General features: G+C 42.6%; 1 protein-coding gene across 1 annotated transcript in view; it reads left to right on the top strand.

Moving 5' to 3' along the window:
* The window catches only part of LOC129866769 (synaptotagmin-9-like), a 52,099-nt gene that overhangs the window by 14,291 nt on the left and 14,892 nt on the right, over positions 1 to 22,916 (top strand). Inside the window, exons 2-3 of the mRNA XM_055939631.1 lie at positions 15,746 to 16,109; positions 16,210 to 16,750. Coding sequence (XP_055795606.1) covers positions 15,746 to 16,109; positions 16,210 to 16,750 — 905 coding nt within the window. The remainder of the gene's footprint in view (positions 1 to 15,745; positions 16,110 to 16,209; positions 16,751 to 22,916) is intronic.

Genomic DNA, 22,916 nt, shown 5'->3' on the forward strand with positions numbered 1-22,916 from the left:
AGTGTGTCAAATATTTAAGTATGTTAAAAGCATTGTCTGTGTGTACGTCATATCCCTAACATTGCCAACAGACAAAGAGCTATGAATGGATCAGTGGTTCACAGTTCACCAATCAAGGTGTGATGTGTAATGTCACTTGATTTTGGAGAACGTTTCTTTGGGATCATCAGGCGACATTCTGACAACTGATACACAGAAATGTTCCTGCCACGTTACCATGAAACGTGTCTACAACAATTGTATCTTATATTCTGAGCGCATGGCAACCATGTTCTGTGTATGTTTGGTGGGACGTTGATGGAATATTCTCCTAACCCTCAGAAACCTGGACACATGAATGTTCTTGCAACGTTCCCATGAGATGTGTCAAGAACATTAATATTTTAAATTCTGAGAACATCGTAACCACGTTCTGGGTAAGTTCTATTTCACATTCAGGGAATGGTCTTTGGAAACATTCCTTACACATCACGGGAACATTCATATGAAAACTTTATTTAATGACCTAATGAGACTCTTAAGGGAACGTTCTCTAAAGTTGTGGCAACGTTTGTTGTTAGCTCAGTAGTTGCTACACACATTTTTTTTGGAGTGGTTAAAACGATCATTTTGATATAATGGATGGTCAGTCCTTGCATCCATAGCTTTGTCTATGAATTTGAGAGTCGTTACATTTCTCTTGTCCCCGCTTTTTACCGAAACAGAAACGGGGTGTCCGCTTTGTAATTGTTTCAGTTAAGGAGTCTAGCTTTAAGTGACAAATAGTGATTATTGAGCAAATGGAAATTGAGCTGGTACCCCAGTCTAACCACCATATACTATCAAGTCACAGACCAGAGTTGTTTGTGAGTCATTTTGTTACAGTAGGCTCAATATTAGATGCTGGGCTTGACTGATGCGTTTAAACATGTTACAAATTACATTAAACATGCATGATCCTACTGAACTTCTGCTAACAGATATTTTCCTGAAAGACTCTGTGACCTATTTATTGCACATTACTCCACATGAGCAAGGTTCTATAGATGCAAAATGATAACAACACCACGGAAAGTGTGGAAACTATTTTTGACCCTCCCATACTGCCATCCATGTCTGAATAATAGAGGACCACAATGAAACTTGATGCCTTGCTTTTGGTCAGGCCCACTTGAGGAGAGAGCCTCATCTGGTCTGGACAGTCACAAATGGGATTTCTAGTTGGACACTAACTGGCCATAAAGCTACATAAACTGCTGGCATTAAATGCCTAAGGGCAATGGGCTTACTTACAACAATATACAAACAGCAGTTGTAATAATTGGACAGTTGAGAAAAGTCCATATCATATCCTCTGATTATGCAATAAAGGTTGCTTGGCAAAGTAGCTAGAATCAAACGACAGAGATTTTCGCTTTCCAGATGAAGACGTTAAGAAAACCTTTTTTGTCCGGTTTCTTCACACAATTGTCTCATGCTAAACAAAGCCTCTGGGCCAGTTGGACCACTGCAGCAGCATCTAGTGGAGCAAGCATTGTCAGTTCCAAGTAGTTTTCTTCGTGGATCGAACAGTCTGTTATCACAGCCCTTCTAGGGGAGCAATAGATCTGTTCTAAAGATCCATCAGAGCTGCCTGGGTGTCAACTCCAGTCTCTCAATCCCCCGTATTAAAATGACCTCTCACCTTTGCAATGGTCCCTTATTGACATATTGTTGGCTGTGCTGCTGTTTGTCACAACCTGGGCTCGCCCTCTCTATGGATGAGTAGCAGACCAATATAAACAACACAATGGGTATAATGAAAGGGCCTCTATGACCCAGGCGTGTATATTAGGAGTCTTCTGTAATTCGCCAAATCATTTCACCTTCATGAAAATATCTCCTTTCGTAGATCTAAACCTACTGAGGGTTGTGGATGTGTATGGATCTGTGAAGACGGTTAATATTTGATCAAACATTATAGGACTATGGGGATTTCCCTCATCTCATCAGAATGAGGCACTTCAAAGAGCTTCTTTCTCCCAAACCGAGGTCATCCCCAGCAGGCAGAGTGTAACCCCTGGTGGATAGGCCAGGAACCAGCAGCCCCGTGTAGGAGAAAACACAGGTCAGACCAGAGGGATTTCCTTGAGAAAGTATAACATATTCATAGCTTTCCACTCAAGCTGAGAAAAATGTGGCCGGTCGAACTGTGCTGTTGCCCTCTGGTTCGATGAGTTCTTCCCTTTGTTAATCTAGTAACCTTCTAGTGCTCTTATATTCCCTGTGGTTGATATTGCTCTTTTCAGCATTCAAAGAATCAATTCAAATCACATTTTCTTTGTCACATGCTTCGTAAACAACAGGTACAGACTAACAGTGAAATGCTTACGGGCCCTTCCCAACAATGCAGAGAGAAAACATTTGAAAAATAGAAAAATAATAACACAAAGAATAAATACACAATGTGTATAAATAACTTGGCTATATACACGGGATACTGGTAGAGTCGATGTGCAGGGGTACGAGGTAATTGAGGTAGATATGTACATATACTGTAGGGATAAAGTGACTAGGCAACAGGATAGATAATAAGCAGTAGCAGCAGCGTACGTGCTAAAAAAAATTGTTAGTGCAAAAAGGGTCAAGTCCGGGTAGCTATTGGTGAACTATTTAGCCGTCTTATGGCTTGGGGGTAAAAGCTGTTTAGGGTCCTGTTGTTTCCAGACTTGGTGCATCGGTACCGCTTGCCATGCGGTAGCAAAGAGAACAGTCTGTGACTTGGGTGGCTGGAGTCTTTGACAATTTTTAGGGCCCGAATGGCAGGGAGCTCGGCCACAGTGATGTACTGGACCATACACACTACCCTCTGCAGCGCCTTGTGGTCAGAAGCCTAACAGTTACCATACCAAGCGGTAATGCAGCCAGTGAAGATGCTCTCAATTGTGCAGATATAAAAAAAAAATGAGGATCTGAGGGCCCATGCCGAATCTTTTAAGACTCATGATGGGGGAGAGGCATTGTCGCGCCTTCTTCACAGCTGTGTTGGTGTGCGTGGACCATGATAATTCTTTAGTGATGTGGACACTGAGGAACTTGAATCTCTCAAACCGCTCCACTACTGCCCCGTCGATGTGTTGTATGTGGAGGATGAGTGTTGCAGTAGGTAGCTCAGATAGGGGGGAGTGAGGCCTGAGAGGGTTTTTTAAATAAGCATCAACCAGTGGGTCTTGCAACGGGTATACAGAGATGACCAGTTTACAGAGGAGTATAGAGTGCATGGATGTGTCCTATAAGGAGCATTGGTGGAAAATCTGATGGTCAAATGGTAAAGAACATCTAGCTGCTCGAGAGCACCCTTATCTGCCGATCTATAAATGACATCTCTGTAGGATTACATCTCTGGTTAGGATGGTCATCTGAATCAGGGTTAGTTTGGCAGCCGGGGTGAAAGTGGAGCGATTACAATTGAGGAAACCAAGTCTAGATTTAACCTTAGCCTGCAGCTTGGATACTGTATGTGCTGAAAGAAGGACAGTGTCCTCTCTAGCCATACTCCCAAGTACTTGTATGAGGTGACTACCTCAAGCACTACATCCTCAGAGGTTCAAAAGAAAGTTAAGGGCAGAGAAACCTTGTTGGACACTAAGAAAGCTTTGTTGTAGAGCGTTTAACACAACATCCGGGGAGGGGCCAGCTGAGTATAAAACTATATAATCTGTATATAAATGGATGAGAGAACATTCCTACTGCCTGAGCTATGTTGTTGATGTGAATTGAGAAGAGCTTGGGGCCTATGATTGAGCCTTGGGTACTCCCTTGGTAGCTGAGACATCATATGTTCTGACTTTACACATTGAAATCTTTGAGAGGTAGTTGGTCTACCGTATCAAAATAGCAAAACAACATTGCTTAGAATCAAGGGCAGTGTTGACATAATTTAGAACATGTAAGGTTACAGTTACACATCTGTAACCTGAGCGAAAACCAGATTGTGTGCCAGTGAGAATACTATAGACATTAAGTCAGCCAGTCAGTTGAATATTGCCAAGTTTTTCCGACACGTTTGATAAATAGGGCAAGACATGAATTGGCCTATAACAATTAGGGTCAGCTTGATCTCCCCTTTAAATAAAGGACTCACCGTGGCTTCCTTCCAATCAATGGGAACCTCCCCAGAGAGGAGAGACAGTTTAAATTGTTGAGAGTTAGGCTCGGCGATGATAGGGGCTGCAACCTTAATGAAGTGGTGATTAAAGAGCTCAGCCATGTGCTCCTTGTTAGTAACAACCACATCATCAACCTTAAAGAGCAGCAGTAAAATAAAAATAGCGGTGTAAAAGAGGGTGCCACAGTCATACTCTGGACCTAGTTTTGTCCCATGGAATAAATGTTGTGGATCTTAATGTTTTTCCTCATAATCCTATCAGACCACCATTTTATTACGTTTGCAATCGCAACAAATAATCTGCTCAGACACCAACCAAGGATCATCAAATGTCGGGCTATAAATTGGGACATGGGCAGCTGTGAGCAGGGTTTATTCTCCAGGTCTTTCACCGTTTTCCAGAACTTCTTGGTGTTAGACCCACAGAGAGAGAACTGCTCCTTAAAGTAACTAACGCTGGCCTTCGGGATAGCCTGAGTGCACTTACTTCTCATTTGCCTGAAAGACAGCCAGTCAGCCTGAGTATTTGTGTGCCAAGCGTTTCGCCAAATGGTGTTTTTGAGGTGGAGTAACTCTGCCAGATCACCGTCAAATCAGGCACTGAAACTGTTTTTAATTTACATTTTCCTTATGGGGGCGTGCTTGTTAACAATACCACTGAAAATATTTTAAAAAGAAGCCGCAAGCATCTTCAACTGAGGGGATCAAACTGAATCTATCCCAATTTACAGAGGCCAGGTGATGAAGGAAGGCTTGCTCATTCAAGTTTTTCAGCAAGCGTTTATGACAAAACAGGACAGGTCGTTTCACTGAGCAGCCATTACGAACACAGGACGTAAAACAATGATCACTAAGAGCATTACAGAAAACACCAGACTGATACCTTTCAGGATTATTTGTGAGGATAACATCGAGGAGATTGGCCTTTCCTGGGTATTTGCAGTCATACCTTGTGGGATTGATAATAATCTGAGAGAGCTTTAGGAAGTCCCATTGTTTTAAGACTTGGTCGGATGGTTTAAACATGTCAGTTTAGTTCACATAGCAGGATGAATTCAGACTTAGTATAAGGGGAGAGAGCTTAGGACTGGTAGGGTACAGGCCGGTGCTGATGGAGTTTGAAAACACCCAGCAACAGTCAGCAAAGAGCTATTTGAAAGCTTAATGCTTAAAACCAGCAAATCAAATAGTTTGGGGACAGACTTGAAAGAGACAACCGAGTACTGAAGGTGTTCATTGGTAAAGATTGCCACTCCACCACCTTTGGAAGATCTGTCTTGCAGTCAAAGGTTATAACCAGAAAGGTTAACGTCAGAGTTCAGAACAGTCTTTCTTAACCATGTCTCAGCAATGACAAAACACATCTGGATTGGAGCTGTGAACCCACACATTCAATTGTTACATTTTAGATAATAAGCTTCTAGTGTTAACTTGAAAAAAACCTAGGCTTTTACGAGAGAAGAAATCAGTGAAGCAGAAATCATCCGACAACAGTACGACGGGCCAAGGTGTACATTTCCAGATATCACCAGCAGTAATACAATTAGGGCACGGCAGAGGACAGGGAGAGCTTTGCAGTGTTGATTATTTATGACGTTAGAATGTGCATCAGATGGCAACAAGATCAAATTGTACAGCACTTTCATCAGGTAATATGAATGCAAATCCAGCTAGAGGGCATTAAAATAGTATTTGGAGGTCAAGAGACCGTGTAACAGACAGATAGATAAATAAATGGATAGATAAAAAAACAACTTGGGGCTAGGCATTGTAAGTTCAAAGAGTCACTCGCCCCAACAACATAAGAGAGTAGCTCTCAAGTCCAGTAGGCTATAAAAGTCTGAGACAAAATCAAATAATACTAGGTCTATGCTAGTTAATTAAAGTGTTTCTGAGTGAGCTCACATAATAAGCTTCACAAGTTAATTAGCCTACATTAAATTCAGATCAGTGCAAAGTCTGCGGTGTGTGTGAATGTATGTGTGTGTGTGTGCTGGAGGCGAGCAAAGGCTAGGGAGAGAGGGGAGTGTGGCGGAGGTACCTGTACCAGATGTGGGGAGCAGATCGCTGGGTGGAACTTATTTTGAACTTGTTGAATAGCTAAAAATACTTGTCCGAAACTGAAAATTCTGTTGTAGTAAAAAAAATATTATTGACAGATGCGATTTGATCCTTATTGTTATTTTAATAACAGTGGACATATCCTGACTCTCCAACAATATGGGAACTATAACAAACTGAATCTGCATACAATAAAGTGCATAAGTTAATCAGTGAATTCATTTACATTTTCCCTTGAGGGGTAGAATTGATTAATTACCGTATATGACAACCTATGGCAGGCTAATTAAAGCTGCTTGATGTCTGTTAACCTCACAATAGCAACATACATAGATAAAGAGATGCTTCTCTAAAACGCAGAGATCAAAATGTCACAGAACACAATGACTCACACAATGAAGTTCAAGTCCACATGTTGATGAATAACACACAAATACCCACCAAGTAATTTATAAAATACACTTTACTCATGAATGATGCATGAGAGTACAGTATGTACTGTGTGTACAGTACTTATAAGACTTACTAAGGAAGTCAAACATGGTGTATACCTACTTACTGCTTTAAATGAGGATCACTTTCCTGTATATCATTCTAGCAGGCAGGCAGACATAGACGGAGATACATAGACACATGTGGGTGTGTGTGATCAGTCCTCCTCCAGTTCGTCTCCCCTATGTAACTGTTGTCTGGACAACCAGGGGTTGAACCCTGGTCTACGTTTTCTCAGACTTGAAGACCACTATCTTTGGGCAGCTGCAGCAGCTGTAAAGTCTTCCATGGGAGGACCCTCCACCACAGGAACATGAGCCTTTGCAGTTGTGGGGTAGTCAGACTGGATGGCAAATCTGTTTTGATCCTCTTCATTGTTGAGAAACCATGTTCACACTGTCGTGACTTTATTTTCATTAATTTAATGACTGTTATTTATATAATCCACTAACTATGTTTAATTGTTACTCGATTCAATTAACCACGTAACAATTAACTCATTAGAATTAGGGGCACCACGGAATGAGTTGTTTAACGAGTTACCATCTCCCAAATTAAACTCTGGAAAATATACACTACCGTTCAAAAGATTGGGCATCACTTAGAAATGTCCTTGCTTTGTAAAGAAAAGCTCATTTTTTGTCCATTAAAATAACATCAAATTGATCAGAAATACAATGTAGACATTGTTAATGTTGAAAATGACTATTGTAACATGAAACGGCAGATTTTAGAAAACGCTTTTGTAATTATGTTAGCACAGCTGAAAACTGTTGTTCTGATTAAAGAAGCAATAAAGCTGGCCTTCTTTAGACTAGTTGAGTATCTGGAGCATCAGCATTTAGGAGTTTGATTACAGGCTCAAAATGGCCAGAAATAAATACATATCTTCTGAAACTCGTCAGTCTATTCTTGTTCTGAGAAATGAAGGCTATTCCATGCGAGAAATTGCCAAGAAACTGAAGATCGCATACAACGCTGTGTACTACTCCCTTCACAGAACAGCGCAAACTGGCTCTAACCAAAATAGAAAGAGGAGTGGGAGGCCCCGGTGCACAACTCAGCAAGAGGCAAGTACATTTGAGTGTCTAGTTTGAGAAACAGACGCCTCACAAGTCCTCACCTGGCAGCTTCATTAAATAGGCCAGCATCCAGAAGTCGCCTCTTCACTGTTGACGTTGAGACTGGTGTTTTGCGGGTACTAGAAAGTTATTTATTTCTAGCCATTTTGAGCCTATAATCGAACCAGCAAATGCTGATGCTCCAGACACTCAACTAGTCTAAAGAATGTTATTGCTTCTTTAATCAGGACAACAGTTTTCCGCTGTGCTAACATATCGTAATTGCAAAAGGGTTTTCTAATGATCAATTAGACTTTTAATCTTGGATTATGTCACGTCCTGACCATAGTTCTTGTGTGTTTTGCTTGTTTAGTGTTGGTCAGGACGTGAGCTGGGTGGGCATTCTATGTTGTGTGTCTAGTTTGTCTGTTTCTGTGTTCAGCCTAATATGGTTCTCAATCAGAGGCAGCTGTCAATCGTTGTCCCTGATTGAGAATCATATATAGGTGGCTTGTTTTGTGTTGGGGATTGTGGGTGGTTGTCTTCTGTCTTTGTGTTCTGCACCAGATAGGACTGTCTCGGTTTTCACATTTGTTATTTTGTATTTTGTATAGTGTTCACGTTATTGTCTCTTCGTTATTAAATCATGTTGAACACTAGCCGCGCTGCATTTTGGTCCTCTCCTTCACCCAAGGAAGAAACCCGTTACAGATTAGCTAACACAACGTGCCATTGGAAAACAGGAGTGATGGTTGCTGATAATAGGCCTCTGTACGCCTATGTAGATATTCCATAAAAAATCTGACGTTTGATGTTATTTTAATGGACAAAAAAAATTGCTTTTCTTTCAGAAACAAGGAAATGTCTAAGTGACCCCAAACTTTTGAACGGTAGTGTGTAAGTTATATATCGATAACAGTCACTTTCTAATCATTACTTCATATCAGTCTCATAATCTGAACCGTCACAACCTTCTTGGATCCGCAAAAACCACAGCCTTGAGCATTATTCAGTACTACACAAATTGGTTTTATTATTTAATTTCTAGCTAACTAAATAATTACACAGAATACACATAAACACTTACATGAGACAAAGGTCCCTAGTGGACTGACAAGATATGACGGCTTGTTGCACATAGATAGAGATAATACGAGATAATATTAATTAAATCATTAATTTGACTTTACAAACAACAAGAGGTCTTTATTGGAGTCTATTTCTTCAGAGACTAGACCTATATAAAATAACTTAACTGGCTGAGGAGGGCTATGATGCTTAACAGCCTAATATAAGTAGGATTTTCTTTATTAGGCCTGCTTACAATTGCAACTGGGCAAAAATGTAGCATCCTACATAAAACAATCATTTAAAGAAAAAAAGTCTGCACGTTCAAACTAAAACAATGTAACTAATAATGAAAAGCGCACATGTGTAAATCCCAAACTCTAAAAGTAATTGGAAAGTTAGATACAAATAATGTGTGACATTGTGATTATAATAGGGCATGTAAACAAGATGTACTGTAAACAAGATGCTGTGTCTTCACAACTGTAGCAGGTGCAGCCCATTATGCAAATGTTTCCTATTAGCAGGACAATAGACTTTTTCTAGCCCGGCTACTGATCGTGACAATCCCCCATCTTGCAATGTATTTAAAGCTTAAATGCTTTATTACCCAAATGTAAAAGCATATACTGTACAGTACGGTATTTCTTGGTCAGCTTCTTTATGCGTTCATTAATTAAATAATGATACAAATACTCTTTCAAAATGCAGATGTTGATTTAGTTATGGATTCATAATGAATTACTATGGGAATAAATATCACTGATTTACAGAAATATTGGAACAAAGTTGTCTAATGAAGGCAAACAATTTAGAATCCTCCAATCCTCATGCTGTAGCCTACGTCACGTTGTACAGCTCCATATTTTCCATTCCATCCTAACAGAAACCCTTCTGTTTAGTTCTTCATGTTTCTCGGAATAGAATCACCATAATATTAATCAAATTAATTAAGCAACATTTCTTAAAATCAATCCCATATACAATGTTATTACAAAAAAGGTTTTAAATTCTCTGGTAATGCCAATACGGAAGATTATCAAATGCTTCTCAAAGATGCCCTCTGGTGGTCAAACTAGCAATAACTTGCATTAACAGAAAAAATGGCTGACAAATAGATAACGTGCCACAGAATGCTGCAGCAGCCCGCAAGGTGTGTCGCGGTATGACGCAACTTTTAAAGGAGGAACCACTGTACCTGTAGTGTAAATACTTTTCAAGTTACAGTATTCCCTTTATAACCTTAATAATGACATCACAAAATGAAAAACAATATGACATGATTATTCTTTAGGTCCCCACTGACCATTCCCCACATTCTGATGTTAGGAATATTGTTCCAGTGTTCACTTTTTGGACATTAGATTCTTTGGGCGGCAAAAGTCTTCTGGAGGCTAAGACATTCCTTTGGTTGATGCAGAAAGTTCTCTGCTGCATAAAAAAACGTATGACCGGGTGTGAGGTGTCAACAAGCATCCTTAGGACACTTTGATCCAATGGATCAGATTAATTGTTAGGAAGATATATTTTTGGCTTATTTTTTCTTTTGCTTGTCCATTTGGACAAGCTTAGTTCATATTATCCTTTTGTCCAACAATTTATTTTCCTTGTCCTTGGAAAAGCGCTAATGTGGGCGGTTTATTCAGTCGCCGGCGTAGTCTCGACAGGGAGTTTACAAATCTTCATCCATATCGAGGTTGGTTGATCGCTGTTCTGGTGTCCAGAAACTGTTTTCGGTCATAGGAAAGGATGGTGAAAATATGGTGTACAAAAAAAGTTACGATCAGAGTAAAAAAAAATATTAAAAAAATAGCAGAGTTGGTCAGGAGCCCTTAAGACGGCAGCTATCCACTGCAATGCCATCTTCTACGCCACAAAACAGAACATCACAATACAGTGTACACTAAATACATAAGAGCTCATCTGCTTTAGTACTGTATGTCCCACGTGAACCTGCACAGTGGTTCTCACTCTTCTTCATTTCCATAGCGTCTATCCAACACATCCTTAACAAAATGTCAAGATTAAATCAGACGTTTGTCAGCTTGATTGCTCCTTTGGTAATCACTGAATACAATAGGTGAATGGGTTTGATTCAGCATGCATGTGAAGGGGCGAACACCAAATAATTTTGCAATCAGCAGCAGCACGTATGCTAGAGGTCACAATGATGTGTATTCCCCACACTGAGTGGTGTCCTGCTGTGGAGACAAGTCTGTGATCCATTTGGTTCAGCAGGAGGCCACCTCAACACACAGACACACACACACACCATCAATAAGTCATCATACATCATGCATGCATTTGGAACACGCTTGTGTTCGTGCCTGACAGGAGAAATCGTGATGAAAGAGAGGATGAAGATGACACCTGTTTGATATGCCAGTACCGTATGTGACTGGATTATCATGCGTATCACATCTTTAGATTTAAAGATGGAATCCGCACTACTGGCCGCCCCACCGCCGTTGTTATTGTTTTTGTAGCGGAGCTGATCTGGGGAGCGTCGCACAGCATGGTAAAAAAACAGCAGTAGCTATTGTGTTCTTCGATCGCGTGTGCAACGGCACATGGCTTTTAGGTGAGCTAGATGGCTCTTACGATATCTTTTCATCTTTAATCCATCCTTCAACTTCTTGCTCTCTTTTTGAAGATCAACACCAATCATTCCTGTGAAATATTTGTTTGATCTCGGGATGTGACAAATGTAAAAATGTTCTAAATGTTTAAACAGCAATTTTTGGTCGTTTAAACTATAAGAAAAAAATCATAAAATTACATGGGAATTCACAATGCACATATGATCCTGCATTTGACCGCTAGGGGGTGATGCAGTTCAATCTACCGCAGTCCTGGCTACCAGACGGCGCTCACCTTACTGCTGTCCCCCACCCCCTCAGCAATGATGGTAGTTAATGCCATTTTTTAGGTTCTCTGCTGTGTGCCTCTCCTCCATGCTCTCAGAGGTCAGTACATGGGACTTCATGTCCCACTTCTCGTCAATGTGATGGCTCGTTGCAGTGATGTATGACAGCGTGTTCATAGACGTCAAACAATCTGTTGTTAACTTCACGTATGGGGTGTTTTGAGAGCTCGTGCTTTGTACTTGCAGAGCAATCATTGTACAATTTTTCCATTCGACCATCACAGTTTTTAGACCTGGCATCTTGTAGTCTGGTTCTAGATATGCCATTAAGGCATTGAAGCCAACATCCTTTACCACTGACAATGGCTGCATATCAACTGCAATAATTTCTGTAATCAGTGCTGTGGTTTTCTTACTCTCTTATCGCACTTCTTTCGTGTGAACTACAGTATCTGCAATGACCCTTTTTGCACTAACTATTTTGACTCATCACATACACTGCTGCTACTGTTTATTATCTATCCTGTTGCCTAGTCACTATACCCCACCTATATGTACATACAGTATCTACCTAAATTACCTCATACCCATTGACTCGGTACTGGTACTGGTACCCTGTGTATATATATATATAAGTTATCGTTACTCATTGTGTATCTATTCCTTGTTATTATTTTTCTATTATTTATCTTTTTTTCTCTGCATTGTTGGGAATGGCCCGTAAGCCTTTCACTGTTAGTCTACACCTGTTGTTTAGGAAGCATGTGGCACATACATTTTATTTGAAGAGCCAGTCTAATATCTGTTGTTGGGGGCCTGTGCTGCTGCCAGCAATGGTTTGTGTCTCATGGTGCCGCTCTTTCAGATGCATTGCACCTGCACTGTCATTTGAGCTCAATTCGACCCCGCAAAGTTTGCATTTCCCTACCTACTCATTTAACTTGCCATACAAGACTTCGCTGCTGTCGCTTCCCTGTCTCACTCTCTGCCATTTTTCCAACTGTTAACGACAATGATGTGAAGAGCATTTTATATCCGTGGCAAATCATTTGAAAGATGCATACAGTATCTCCACCTACTTACGTTACATCATTGTTGCGTTAGGTTAAATAAAACATTTTCCCTTTATGATGATGATGATGATGATGATGATGATGATGATGATGATGATGATGATGATGATGATGATCGGGACCTGTTGTATGGGGAAAACAAACAGAACAATTTTGGGGAGGTTAGAGTTTTTTTTCTAAACGTTAACAATCCCAATTTAATTAAAATGTTTAAGCTTTCACAACCCTAGCTTGATCATCAGACAACTTTGGCCCACAGCAACCCTCGTTTGTCATGTTTTGTGCAATTAATTCATTAAAGAGATAGTTAGACATTGTCAAATTAAATTGAGCAGTTTGGTTCACTTCAAAAGTGACATAACATCCTTGCCAGGAGATCTATTTAAACATTTGCATTGTTAAAAAAAATCTATGCTATGCTGCTGTTATTTCCCAAGACAGTTGACGCCTTTACATTTGACTGTGTTTTCTGCACACATAATTGATAAAATATTGTATTGTAACGTGTGATTCTGTCACGCCCTGGCCTTAGTATTATTTGTTTTATTTATTATTTTAGTTAGGTCAGGGTGTGACATGGGGTATGTGTGTATTTTGGGGTATTATATGGTAGAGGGGGTGTTTGTTGTAGTTTATGGTTTTGTGTTGAGTGTATGTGTCTAGCTGTGTCTATGTTGGGTGTAGTTCTAGGAAAGTCTATGGTGGCCGGAATGGGTTCTCAATTAGAGACAGCTGATTTAGGTTGTCTCTAATTGGGAGCCATATTTAAGGCTGCCATAGGCTTTAGCTGTTTGTGGGTCATTGTTTGTGTATATGTATAGTTCGACGTAAGTAGTTTGTGTGTGCACTTACGTTTTGAAGTTTTCACGATCGTTTGTTGTTTTCGTTAGTGTTGTATAAGTGTGTCGTGTTCATCTTCGTCGTTGTTATTAAAAAGAAGATGTATTCAAATCATGTTGCGCCTTGGTCCTCTCGTTCATGTCAACGCGATCGTGACAGATTCCATAAAAAGTCTAAAACTAATTAAATAGTTTAGCAGCTACAGTACAACTAATTTATTTTTCATGCATGCTTGGACAGCCTTTTTTTTGTGTGACCTACCAATTGAGGTGTGTTTTGAGTCGCAACCCAACATAACGGTTAAAAAAAAACATACACAGACCAAAGAATAACAAAACAATATATATGTTTTTAAAGGTGGGGACCTGTGTGATTGAAATAAATATCGGCCCATTTCCAAACTCTGTTGCCTAGCAAAAATCCTAGATTCAGTACTTAACTTAGATCCTTTTTAACTACACACCAGCCCGGTTCCAGACCAGGTCATAACACCATCTCTGCTACTTCTTTGGTTTTAATGATCTTCTTAATTTTTTGGCTCTTTTTATTGACCTGTCTAAAGCCTTCGATAATGTGGGTCACTCATTACTTATTCAGAGGCTTGCATCAGTTGGCCTGGACCAGGCTGTGTGTAGCTAGTTTGAAAATGATGCCAATGTCATCCTTGCGACCTACCTGGACCCCTGCCAAAACCCACAAGTGGGTCCCGACCCACAAGTTGGGAACCACTGCATTATATCACCTACACAGCGCATTGAATATGCATAGGCCTATACATACTGGATATACTATTATAAATAACAATGCAAAGATAATTTAAGAATTCGCACAAATCAGCATGTTTACACAGTGTGTGTGTGTGTGTGTGTGTGTGTGTGTGTGTGTGTGTGTGTGTGTGTGTGTGTGTGGATATGCATGTGTGGGAGTGGCAGTGCAGTTTTGGGTGGTTGCTGGGTGTTTGAATGATACAATATTGATAATTAAAGTAAATAAGCCAATGCTAATTAAACTTGTCAGACAGTGTTGCTTTGAGAAAGTTTAAACTTTAGACATGTGTCCTGTTTGTAATTGATTGAGCTGCAGAATCAATTAAAGTGAGTGGTGTTTAGAGCTCATTGTGTTGATGGCACTTTGTCAGTTTTAGGATAGGAAGTGCAGTTGTCCCAGCAGGGCTGGGAGTTTAGTGGGACAACACACACAGTCACAATGTCTATCATTCCAAGCATTCAATGAACATGGGCAAGAGATATTCTGCTTCCAAACTCTTATAGTGTCTTTGATATTTGATCTTGAATTTATTTTTGCTTTTTAGAACAGCCACGTTGAGATGTACCAAAGGTTGTCAAAATAGCAGACAACTAAATGAGTGAATCCTCAAAAAATGTGTCACCACTAAAATTAAGTGCCACAATGTCTGGCCATGCCATCTATCTCTGTGGCTTAGCGCAAAAGACCCAGCTGGTTTACAGTGCAGTGTGTGGGCCAGCCCAATGAGCCTGTGGATTCCACATCTTCTCATGGGTAAAGCCCAACCAGGATGGATTGGTGGGAGGAATAACCCATTTCCCTCCACTGGTCTAGATAATGACATGAAAGTATGGTCGAGAGGACACATGGTCCAGGTACAGACAATGTAGACAGTAGAACTGATGGGAAGCTAGTGGCAGGACACTCTGACAAGGGCTTATTCACTGTGGACTAAAAGCCCTCTCTGTGTCTGCATGGCCTGATTCGTAATGACTGGGGATTGGAGAGGAGACATGGAGACAGAGTGAGCTCATTCATCAGATAGTGAGATGCACTTTCTGAGAAACATAACATATTCCGGTGGAACACACCAGGCTATTCCAGACACCAACCACTTCCCTTTTACTATCTGTGAGCGAATATTTGAGATGAGAGCACTTACTGATGAGTTCATGTTGATTGAACTGAACAATGCTACCTATCTGATGAGTTTCTCTTCCTTTGCTAATGGAAACAATTGTCACGTCAGTCATACTAATACTAATGTTTGTACAATATCAATTTGAGCAGCACATTGGGAGAGACTGAAAGAAAAGTTGATAGCATATTATAATATCTTGCTATCAATACAAAATATATCATCCCACAGTTCCCTGCTAACTTGTTTCTCTCCCTGGGTCTGTCTATGCAGACGAGTCAGTGAGCCTGCTGTCTCTGGTGGTGACCACCTGTGGCCTAGCCCTTTTCGGGGTTTCACTTTTCGTCTCGTGGAAGCTGTGCTGGGTGCCATGGCGCGACCGTGGCCTCCCCAACGGCCTGAAGGATGGCCAGGGGGACCAGCAGCCAGTCATGATGGAGGTGGATGGGGTGGAGAATGAGTACAGTGAAGACTGTGTCAAGGAGCCTCCAGGCCTGTTAGTCCCCGAGGCAATCATGAAGATCAGCCACACATCCCCAGACATCCCACTGGAGGCCCAATCCAAGCTCAAGGAGAACCATGTCCGCCACACCACCCGCGTGCAGCGCCAGATCACTGAGCCCACCTCCTCTGTCCGGTCAGTCCCACAACACAGAAAAAATGAACAAGTCAATTCAACTAACCATGTTGCATTGTGTCTATAGCTAATGATAACTGGTTTCTTTACCCTCTTGTAGGCACAACTCCATCCGCCGCCAAATGAACCTATCCAACCCAGACTTCAACATTGGCCAGTTCCAGAGACAGGAGTCCCTGGCCACTCTGGGCCGGATCAAACCCGAGCTCTATAAGCAACGCTCTGTGGACACGGACGACGGCAGGAAGACGGACAGCTGCGGCCGCATACATTTCATCCTCAAGTTTGACTGTGACCTGGAGCATCTCATCATCAAGATCCACAAGGCCCAGGATTTACCGGCCAAGGATTTCTCAGGAACCTCTGACCCTTACGTCAAGATCTACCTGCTCCCCGACCGCAAGACCAAGCACCAGACCAAGGTGCACCGCAAGACCCTCAACCCTGTGTTCGACGAGGTCTTCCTGTTCCCTGTGGCCTACACTGAGCTGCCCACACGCAAACTGCACTTCAGCGTCTACGACTTTGACCGCTTCTCCCGCCACGACATCATTGGCCAGGTGCAGGTGGATAACTTCCTGGACCTTGCAGACTTCCCCAGAGAGACTAAACTCTGTAGGGACATCCAGTACGTCACCTCGGTGAGCTAACCTCTATATCAGTCTCACTACAGTATCATAATATCTGCTTGGGTACGTGGACATGCAACAATAAATGCAACATTGTGACTTGAAATGAGGTAGTGAATAAGGGTACATTATCTGAGAGAGTTTAGTTGGAAGTCCCTTCAGTTCTGGTCCCTGATCATTCAACTATGTCAGTTTAGGAGTGGGACTGGAAAGAGTTAAACACTTAGAAGCATATCGGAACCAGCTCTGCCTTCCCCTCAGGCCTACCAAAAACTGTCCAAACAATAAAAAAATGTGTAAAGGCCATGTAACAGCAAGGCAGGGAGGAAAATACCAAAGTGGAAGTATGTCTGTCCCCACAGAACCCCTCCACCCTGGTTTAATAAAAAAAGAAGACTAACATAAAATGATACTTAGATGGGATGAATAATACATGACCACACCAGGAAACACATGGGGTGGAGACGTACATCTGAGTTGGCAGCAGTGGCTGCTTTGACATGAGGATACAAAGCTGGAGCTCCTCTCTCCATTATTCACATGGATCCCATTAATCACTGTGAGGTGTGACATACTGAAGGTTTCACCTGTCTGATTGAATCTCACTGGACTCTCACTGGTGTCAAATCAAATCAAATGTTATTTGTCACATACACATGGTTAGCAGATGTTAATGCGAGTGTAGCGAAATGCTTGTGCTTCTAGTTCTGACAATGCAGTAATAACCAACGAGTAATCTATCCTAACAATTTCACAACAGCTACCTTAAACACACAAGTGTAATGGGATGAAGAATATGTACATAAAGATATATGAATGAGTGATGGTACAGAACGGCATAGGCAAGATGCAGTAGATGGTATAGAGTACGTATAGAGTATGTATGGCAGCAGCCACTCAATGTTAGTGGTGGCTGTTTAACAGTCTGGTGGCCTTGAGAGAAGCTGTTTGTCAGTCTCTCGGTCCCTGCTTTGATGCACCTGTACTGACCTCGCCTTCTGGATGATAGCGGGGTGAACAGGCAGTGGCTCGGGTGGTTGTTGTCCTTGATGATCTTTATGGCCTTCCTGTGACATCGGGTGGTGTAGGTGTCCTGGAGGGCAGGTAGTTTACCCCCAGTGATGCGTTGTGCAGATCTCACTACCCTCTGGAGAGCCTTACGGTTGTGGGCGGAGCAGTTGCCGTACCAGGCGGTGATACAGCCCGACAGGATGCTCTCGATTGTGCACCTGTAAAAGTTTGTGAGTGCTTTTGGTGACAAGCCGAATTTCTTCAGCCTCCTGAGGTTGAAGAGGCGCTGCTGCGCCTTCTTCACCACGCTGTCTGTGTGGGTGGACCAATTCAGTTTGTCCGTGATGTGTACGCCGAGGAACTTAAAACTTTCTACCCTCTCCACTACTGTCCCGTCGATGTGGATAGGGAGGTGCTCCCTCTGCTGTTTCCTGAAGTCCACGATCATCTCCTTTGTTTTGTTGACGTTGAGTGTAAGGTTATTTTTCTGACACCACACTCCGAGGGCTCTCACCTCCTCCCTGTAGGCCGTCTCGTCGTTGTTGGTAATCAAGCCTACCACTGTAGTGTCGTCTACACACTTGATGATTGAGTTGGAGGCGTGCATGGCCACGCAGTCGTGGGTGAACAGGGAGCACAGGAGAGGGATCAGAATGCACCCTTGTGGGGCCCCAGTGTTGAGGATCAGCGGGGTGGAGATGTTGTTACCTACCCTCACCACCTGGGGGCGGCCCGTCAGGAAGTCCAGTACCCAGTTGCACAGGGCGGGGTTGAGACCCAGGGTCTCGAGCTTGATGACGAGTTTGGAGGGTACTATGGTATTAAATGCTGAGCTGTAGTCGATGAACAACATTCTCATATAGGTATTCCTCTTGTCCAGATTGGTTAGGGCAGTGTGCAGTGTGGTTGCGATTGCGTCGTCTGTGGACCTATTGGGGCGGTAAGCAAATTGGAGTGGGTCTAGGGTGTCAGGTAGGGTGGAGGTGATATGGTCCTTGACTAGTTTCTCAAAGCACTTCATGATGACGGAAGTGAGTGATACGGGGCGGTAGTCGTTTAGCTCAGTTACCTTAGCTTTCTTGGGAACAGGAACAATGGTGGCCCTCTTGAAGCATGTGGGAACAGCAGACTGGGATAAGGATTGATTGCATATGTCCGTAAACACACCAGCCAGCTGGTCTGCGCATGCTCTGAGGACGCGGCTGGGGATGCCGTCTGGGCCTGCAGCCTTGCGAGGGTTAACACGTTTAAATGTTTTACTCACGTCGGCTGCAGTGAAGGAGAGTCTGCAGGTTTTGGTAGCGGGCCATGTCAGTGGCACTGTATTGTCCTCAAACCGAGCAAAGACGTTGTTTAGTCTGTCTGGGAGCAAGACATCGTGGTCCGCGACGGGGCTGGTTTTCTTTTTGTAATCCGTGATTGACTGTAGACCCTGCCACATACCTCTTGTGTCTGAGCCGTTGAATTGCGACTCTACTTTGTCTCTATACTGACACTTAGCTTGTTTGATTGCCTTGCGGATGGAATAGCTACACTGTTTGTATTCGGTCATGTTTCCAGTCACCTTGCCCTGGTTAAAAGCAGTGATTCGCGCTTTCAGTTTCGCGAGAATGCTGCCATCAATCCACGGTTTCTGGTTGGGGAATGTTTTAATAGTTGCTGTGGGTACGACATTGCCAATGCACTTGCTAATGAGCTCGCTCACCGAATCAGCGTATTCGTCAATGTTGATGTTTGACGCAATGCGTAACATATCCCAATCCACGTGATCGAAGCAATCTTGAAGCGTGGAATCAGATTGGTCGGACGAGCATTGAACAGACCTGAGAGCGGGAGCTTCCTGTTTTAGGTTCTGTCTATAGGCTGGAAGCAACAAAATCGAGTCGTGGTCAGCTTTTCCGAAAGGAGGGCGGGGGAGGGCCTTATATGCGTCGCGGAAGTTAGAATAACAATGATCCATGGTTTTACCAGCCCTGGTAGCACAATCGATATGCTGATAGAATTTAGGGAGTCTTGTTTTCAGATTAGCCTTGTTAAAATCCCCAGCTGCAATGAATGCAGCCTCAGGATATGTGGTTTCCAGTTTACATAGAATAAAATAAAGTTCGTTCAGGGCCATCGATGTGTCTGCTTGGGGGGGAATATATGCGGCTGTGATTATAGTCGAAGATAATTCTCTTGGTAGATAATGCGGTGAACATTTGATTGTGAGGAATTCTAAGTCAGGTGAACAGAAGGACTTGAGTTCCTGTGTGTTGTTATGATCACACCACGTCTCGTTAATCATAAGGCATACTGAAATCTCAATTTGTCAAAGTGTGGTCTCAATAGACGTCAGTCTCATTGGAGTCTCACTGTGGAAATAAGGACTTATGGTGTCATTGAAGGAGTGTAGGCTGTCTGCACTCTCAAGGGAGGACTGTAGTCTGAGTGATGTCTCAATGATATATCTCTATACTGTCTCCCCTTGAGGGCCACTTCTTTTTTAGATGTGTTCATTTTCACTTCCCATCGACAAGTAGGGTTTGAGGACATCAAAAGTGTGTGATTAGCCTAGTGGTTAGAGTGTTGGGCCAGTAACTCAAAGGTTGCTGGATCGAATCCCTGAGATGACAAGGTAAAATTCTGTTGTTCTGCCCCTGAGCAAGGCAGTTAACCCACTGTTCCCCAGGTGCTGAAGACTTAGATGTTGATTAAGGCAGCCCCTGCAACTCTCTGATTCACAGGGTTTGGGTTAAATGTGGAAGACATATTTCAGTTGAAGGTATTCAGTTGTACAACTGACTAGCTATCCCCCCTTTCCCTGATTATGCCATGCCTGCTCCCCACTGAGGGTGCCAGGCTCCTGTCATCGTATGCACCTGTTACCATCATTATGCGCAGCTGCGCTCATTTGGACTCACCTGGACTCCCTCACTTTGTTGATTGCCCCTGTATATATGTCTGCTCCTCTGTGTTGTTCCCTGTAGTAGCGTTGTTTGTCGTGTTTATTTCCTGACGCTGTTCTTGTTCCGTTACATGTCCGTCTATATTACATGGTTCACTCCCTGTACCTGCTTCTCATCTCCTGTGTTGGGCGTTACAGATTAGGCTCAGACAATGAATAGGTCTGAAGCTAGTATTTTGTATCAAGGCTGTCAAATTTGGCGACTTTATAGGTCAGGGTTTCCAAACTCGGTCCTGGGGGCCAAACAGGGTACGAGTTTTAGTTTTTGCCCTAGCACTACACGGCTGAAACAAATAATCAAAGCTTGATGATGAGTTGGTTATTTGAATCAGCTGTGTAGTTTTAGGGAGAAAACTTGTGCCGGGGGGGCTTGGACAGAGTCCTAGATTTATCTGGGGATGCAACCCAGAGCATCTAGGAAACATAAGCACACACACACACACACACTCATACATAGCCACACACACAGCCATTCTCCATCTCAGAACTGGGCCAGCCCTTCTGGGACCCAGAGCATGTGACATCACAAGTCCAACCACTAGTCCATGCATAAAACATACCTCAGCGCTAAGTTGTGTTACAAACATCCCATATGTAACATACAAACTGTAAACCGGCATCAAGTCTGACATTGAAGTGCTACATCTCCATAACTGAACTGTAGGACCATATGAACGGGGTCAAGAATAACCCACCATCTACTTCTTAGATAACATCAATTACAAGTCATGTAGCGTGTTTGTCACATGTTTTTAACATACCTCTAAAATACAGGACACCTTCCAGGGACAGAGAGCTATACAAATACCCATACAAGTGACCAGCTCTAAATCTTTTACATGATCTCTGTAAGCTGCTACAAGCAGGTCTCATATCCACCTTTATGAGGGTTGAATTCAACTGTTAGACAACAGAACAGAATCACTGGGGGTTTTGGCCAGCGGCATACCACCCTGCATCCAACTGCTGGCTTGCCATTGAGGCTACGCTGGGTTGGCCCTGGTTGGTCTCTGGCTGGAAGACCAAATCCTGCTGGAAGTGGAGTTGGAGAGCCAGTAGGAAGCACTCTTTCCTCTTGTCTAAAAAAAAGATCAGTGATTGGGATCATTACCCTGTGTCATTAAACGGGTGTCCTGATTCTCTGTGGTCACTAAAAATCCTATGGCACTTATCTTAAGAGTAGGGTTATAACCCCGGTGTCCTGGCTAAATTCCCAATCTGGCCCTCGTACCATCGTGGCCACCTAGTCATCCTCAGCTTCCAATTGGCTCATTCCTCTCCCCGGTAACTACTCCCCAGGTCATTGCTGTAAATGAGTCAACTTACCTGGTAAAATAAGGGTTATGTCACGACTTCAGCCGAAGTCGGTTCCTCTCCTTGTTCGGGCGGCGCTCGGCGGTTGGCGTCGCCGGTCTACTAGCCATCACCGAGCCACTTTTAATTTTCCATTTGTTTTGTCTGTTTCTACACACCTGTTTTTCATTCCCCTAATTATTGTTCAGGTATTTAACCCTCTGTTTCCCCCATGGTGTTGTGCGGGATTGTTTTGTGTCATGTTCGGTAATGTTGGTGACTGGTTATTTCGACGGGTGCTGTTTCTTGCCCGTGCGTAAAAGTTGATGTTCGTGTGTTTGTGTTTGGGCAAGTGTAGTGTTTTACCTTCCACCATTCATTATTCTAAGTAAAGTTACGTTGCTCCCAATTCTCTGCTCTCCTGCGCCTGACTGCATACACAGCTACACCCACCATTATGACAGATTCAATCAAATATCCTGTCAGGGAGATAAAGGACTTGTATGGATGGATGACCTGTTCCTGTGGTATACTTTCTTTAATTAGACACAGCTTAACTTATCTATTCTAGAACTCAATAGAAGACCAATAGCCTCTTCAGGTTCACATCAATTGTCAGGCTGATATAACAAAGATTTCAAGAGCACTGTAATCTGTGTCCCTGCAACAGCAGTTGATACTATTAATGTGAGCCAACTTGGGCGACAGGTAGACTAGCGGTTAAGAACACTGAAAAGTTGCTGGTTTGAATCCCTGAGCTGACTAGGTGAAAAATCTGTTGATGTGCCCTTGAGCAAGGCACTTAGCCATAATTGCTCGTGTAAGGAGCTCTGGATAAGAGCTTCTGCTAAATGACTAAAAAGTAAATAAAATAATTAGGTCTTTGATTAATGGGATGAGTATGTGGCTTGTTCCAATGCAGCAGGT

The sequence above is a fragment of the Salvelinus fontinalis genome, chromosome 12 (genome assembly GCF_029448725.1).
Source record: "Salvelinus fontinalis isolate EN_2023a chromosome 12, ASM2944872v1, whole genome shotgun sequence".
Classification (NCBI taxonomy): Eukaryota; Metazoa; Chordata; class Actinopteri; order Salmoniformes; family Salmonidae; genus Salvelinus; species Salvelinus fontinalis.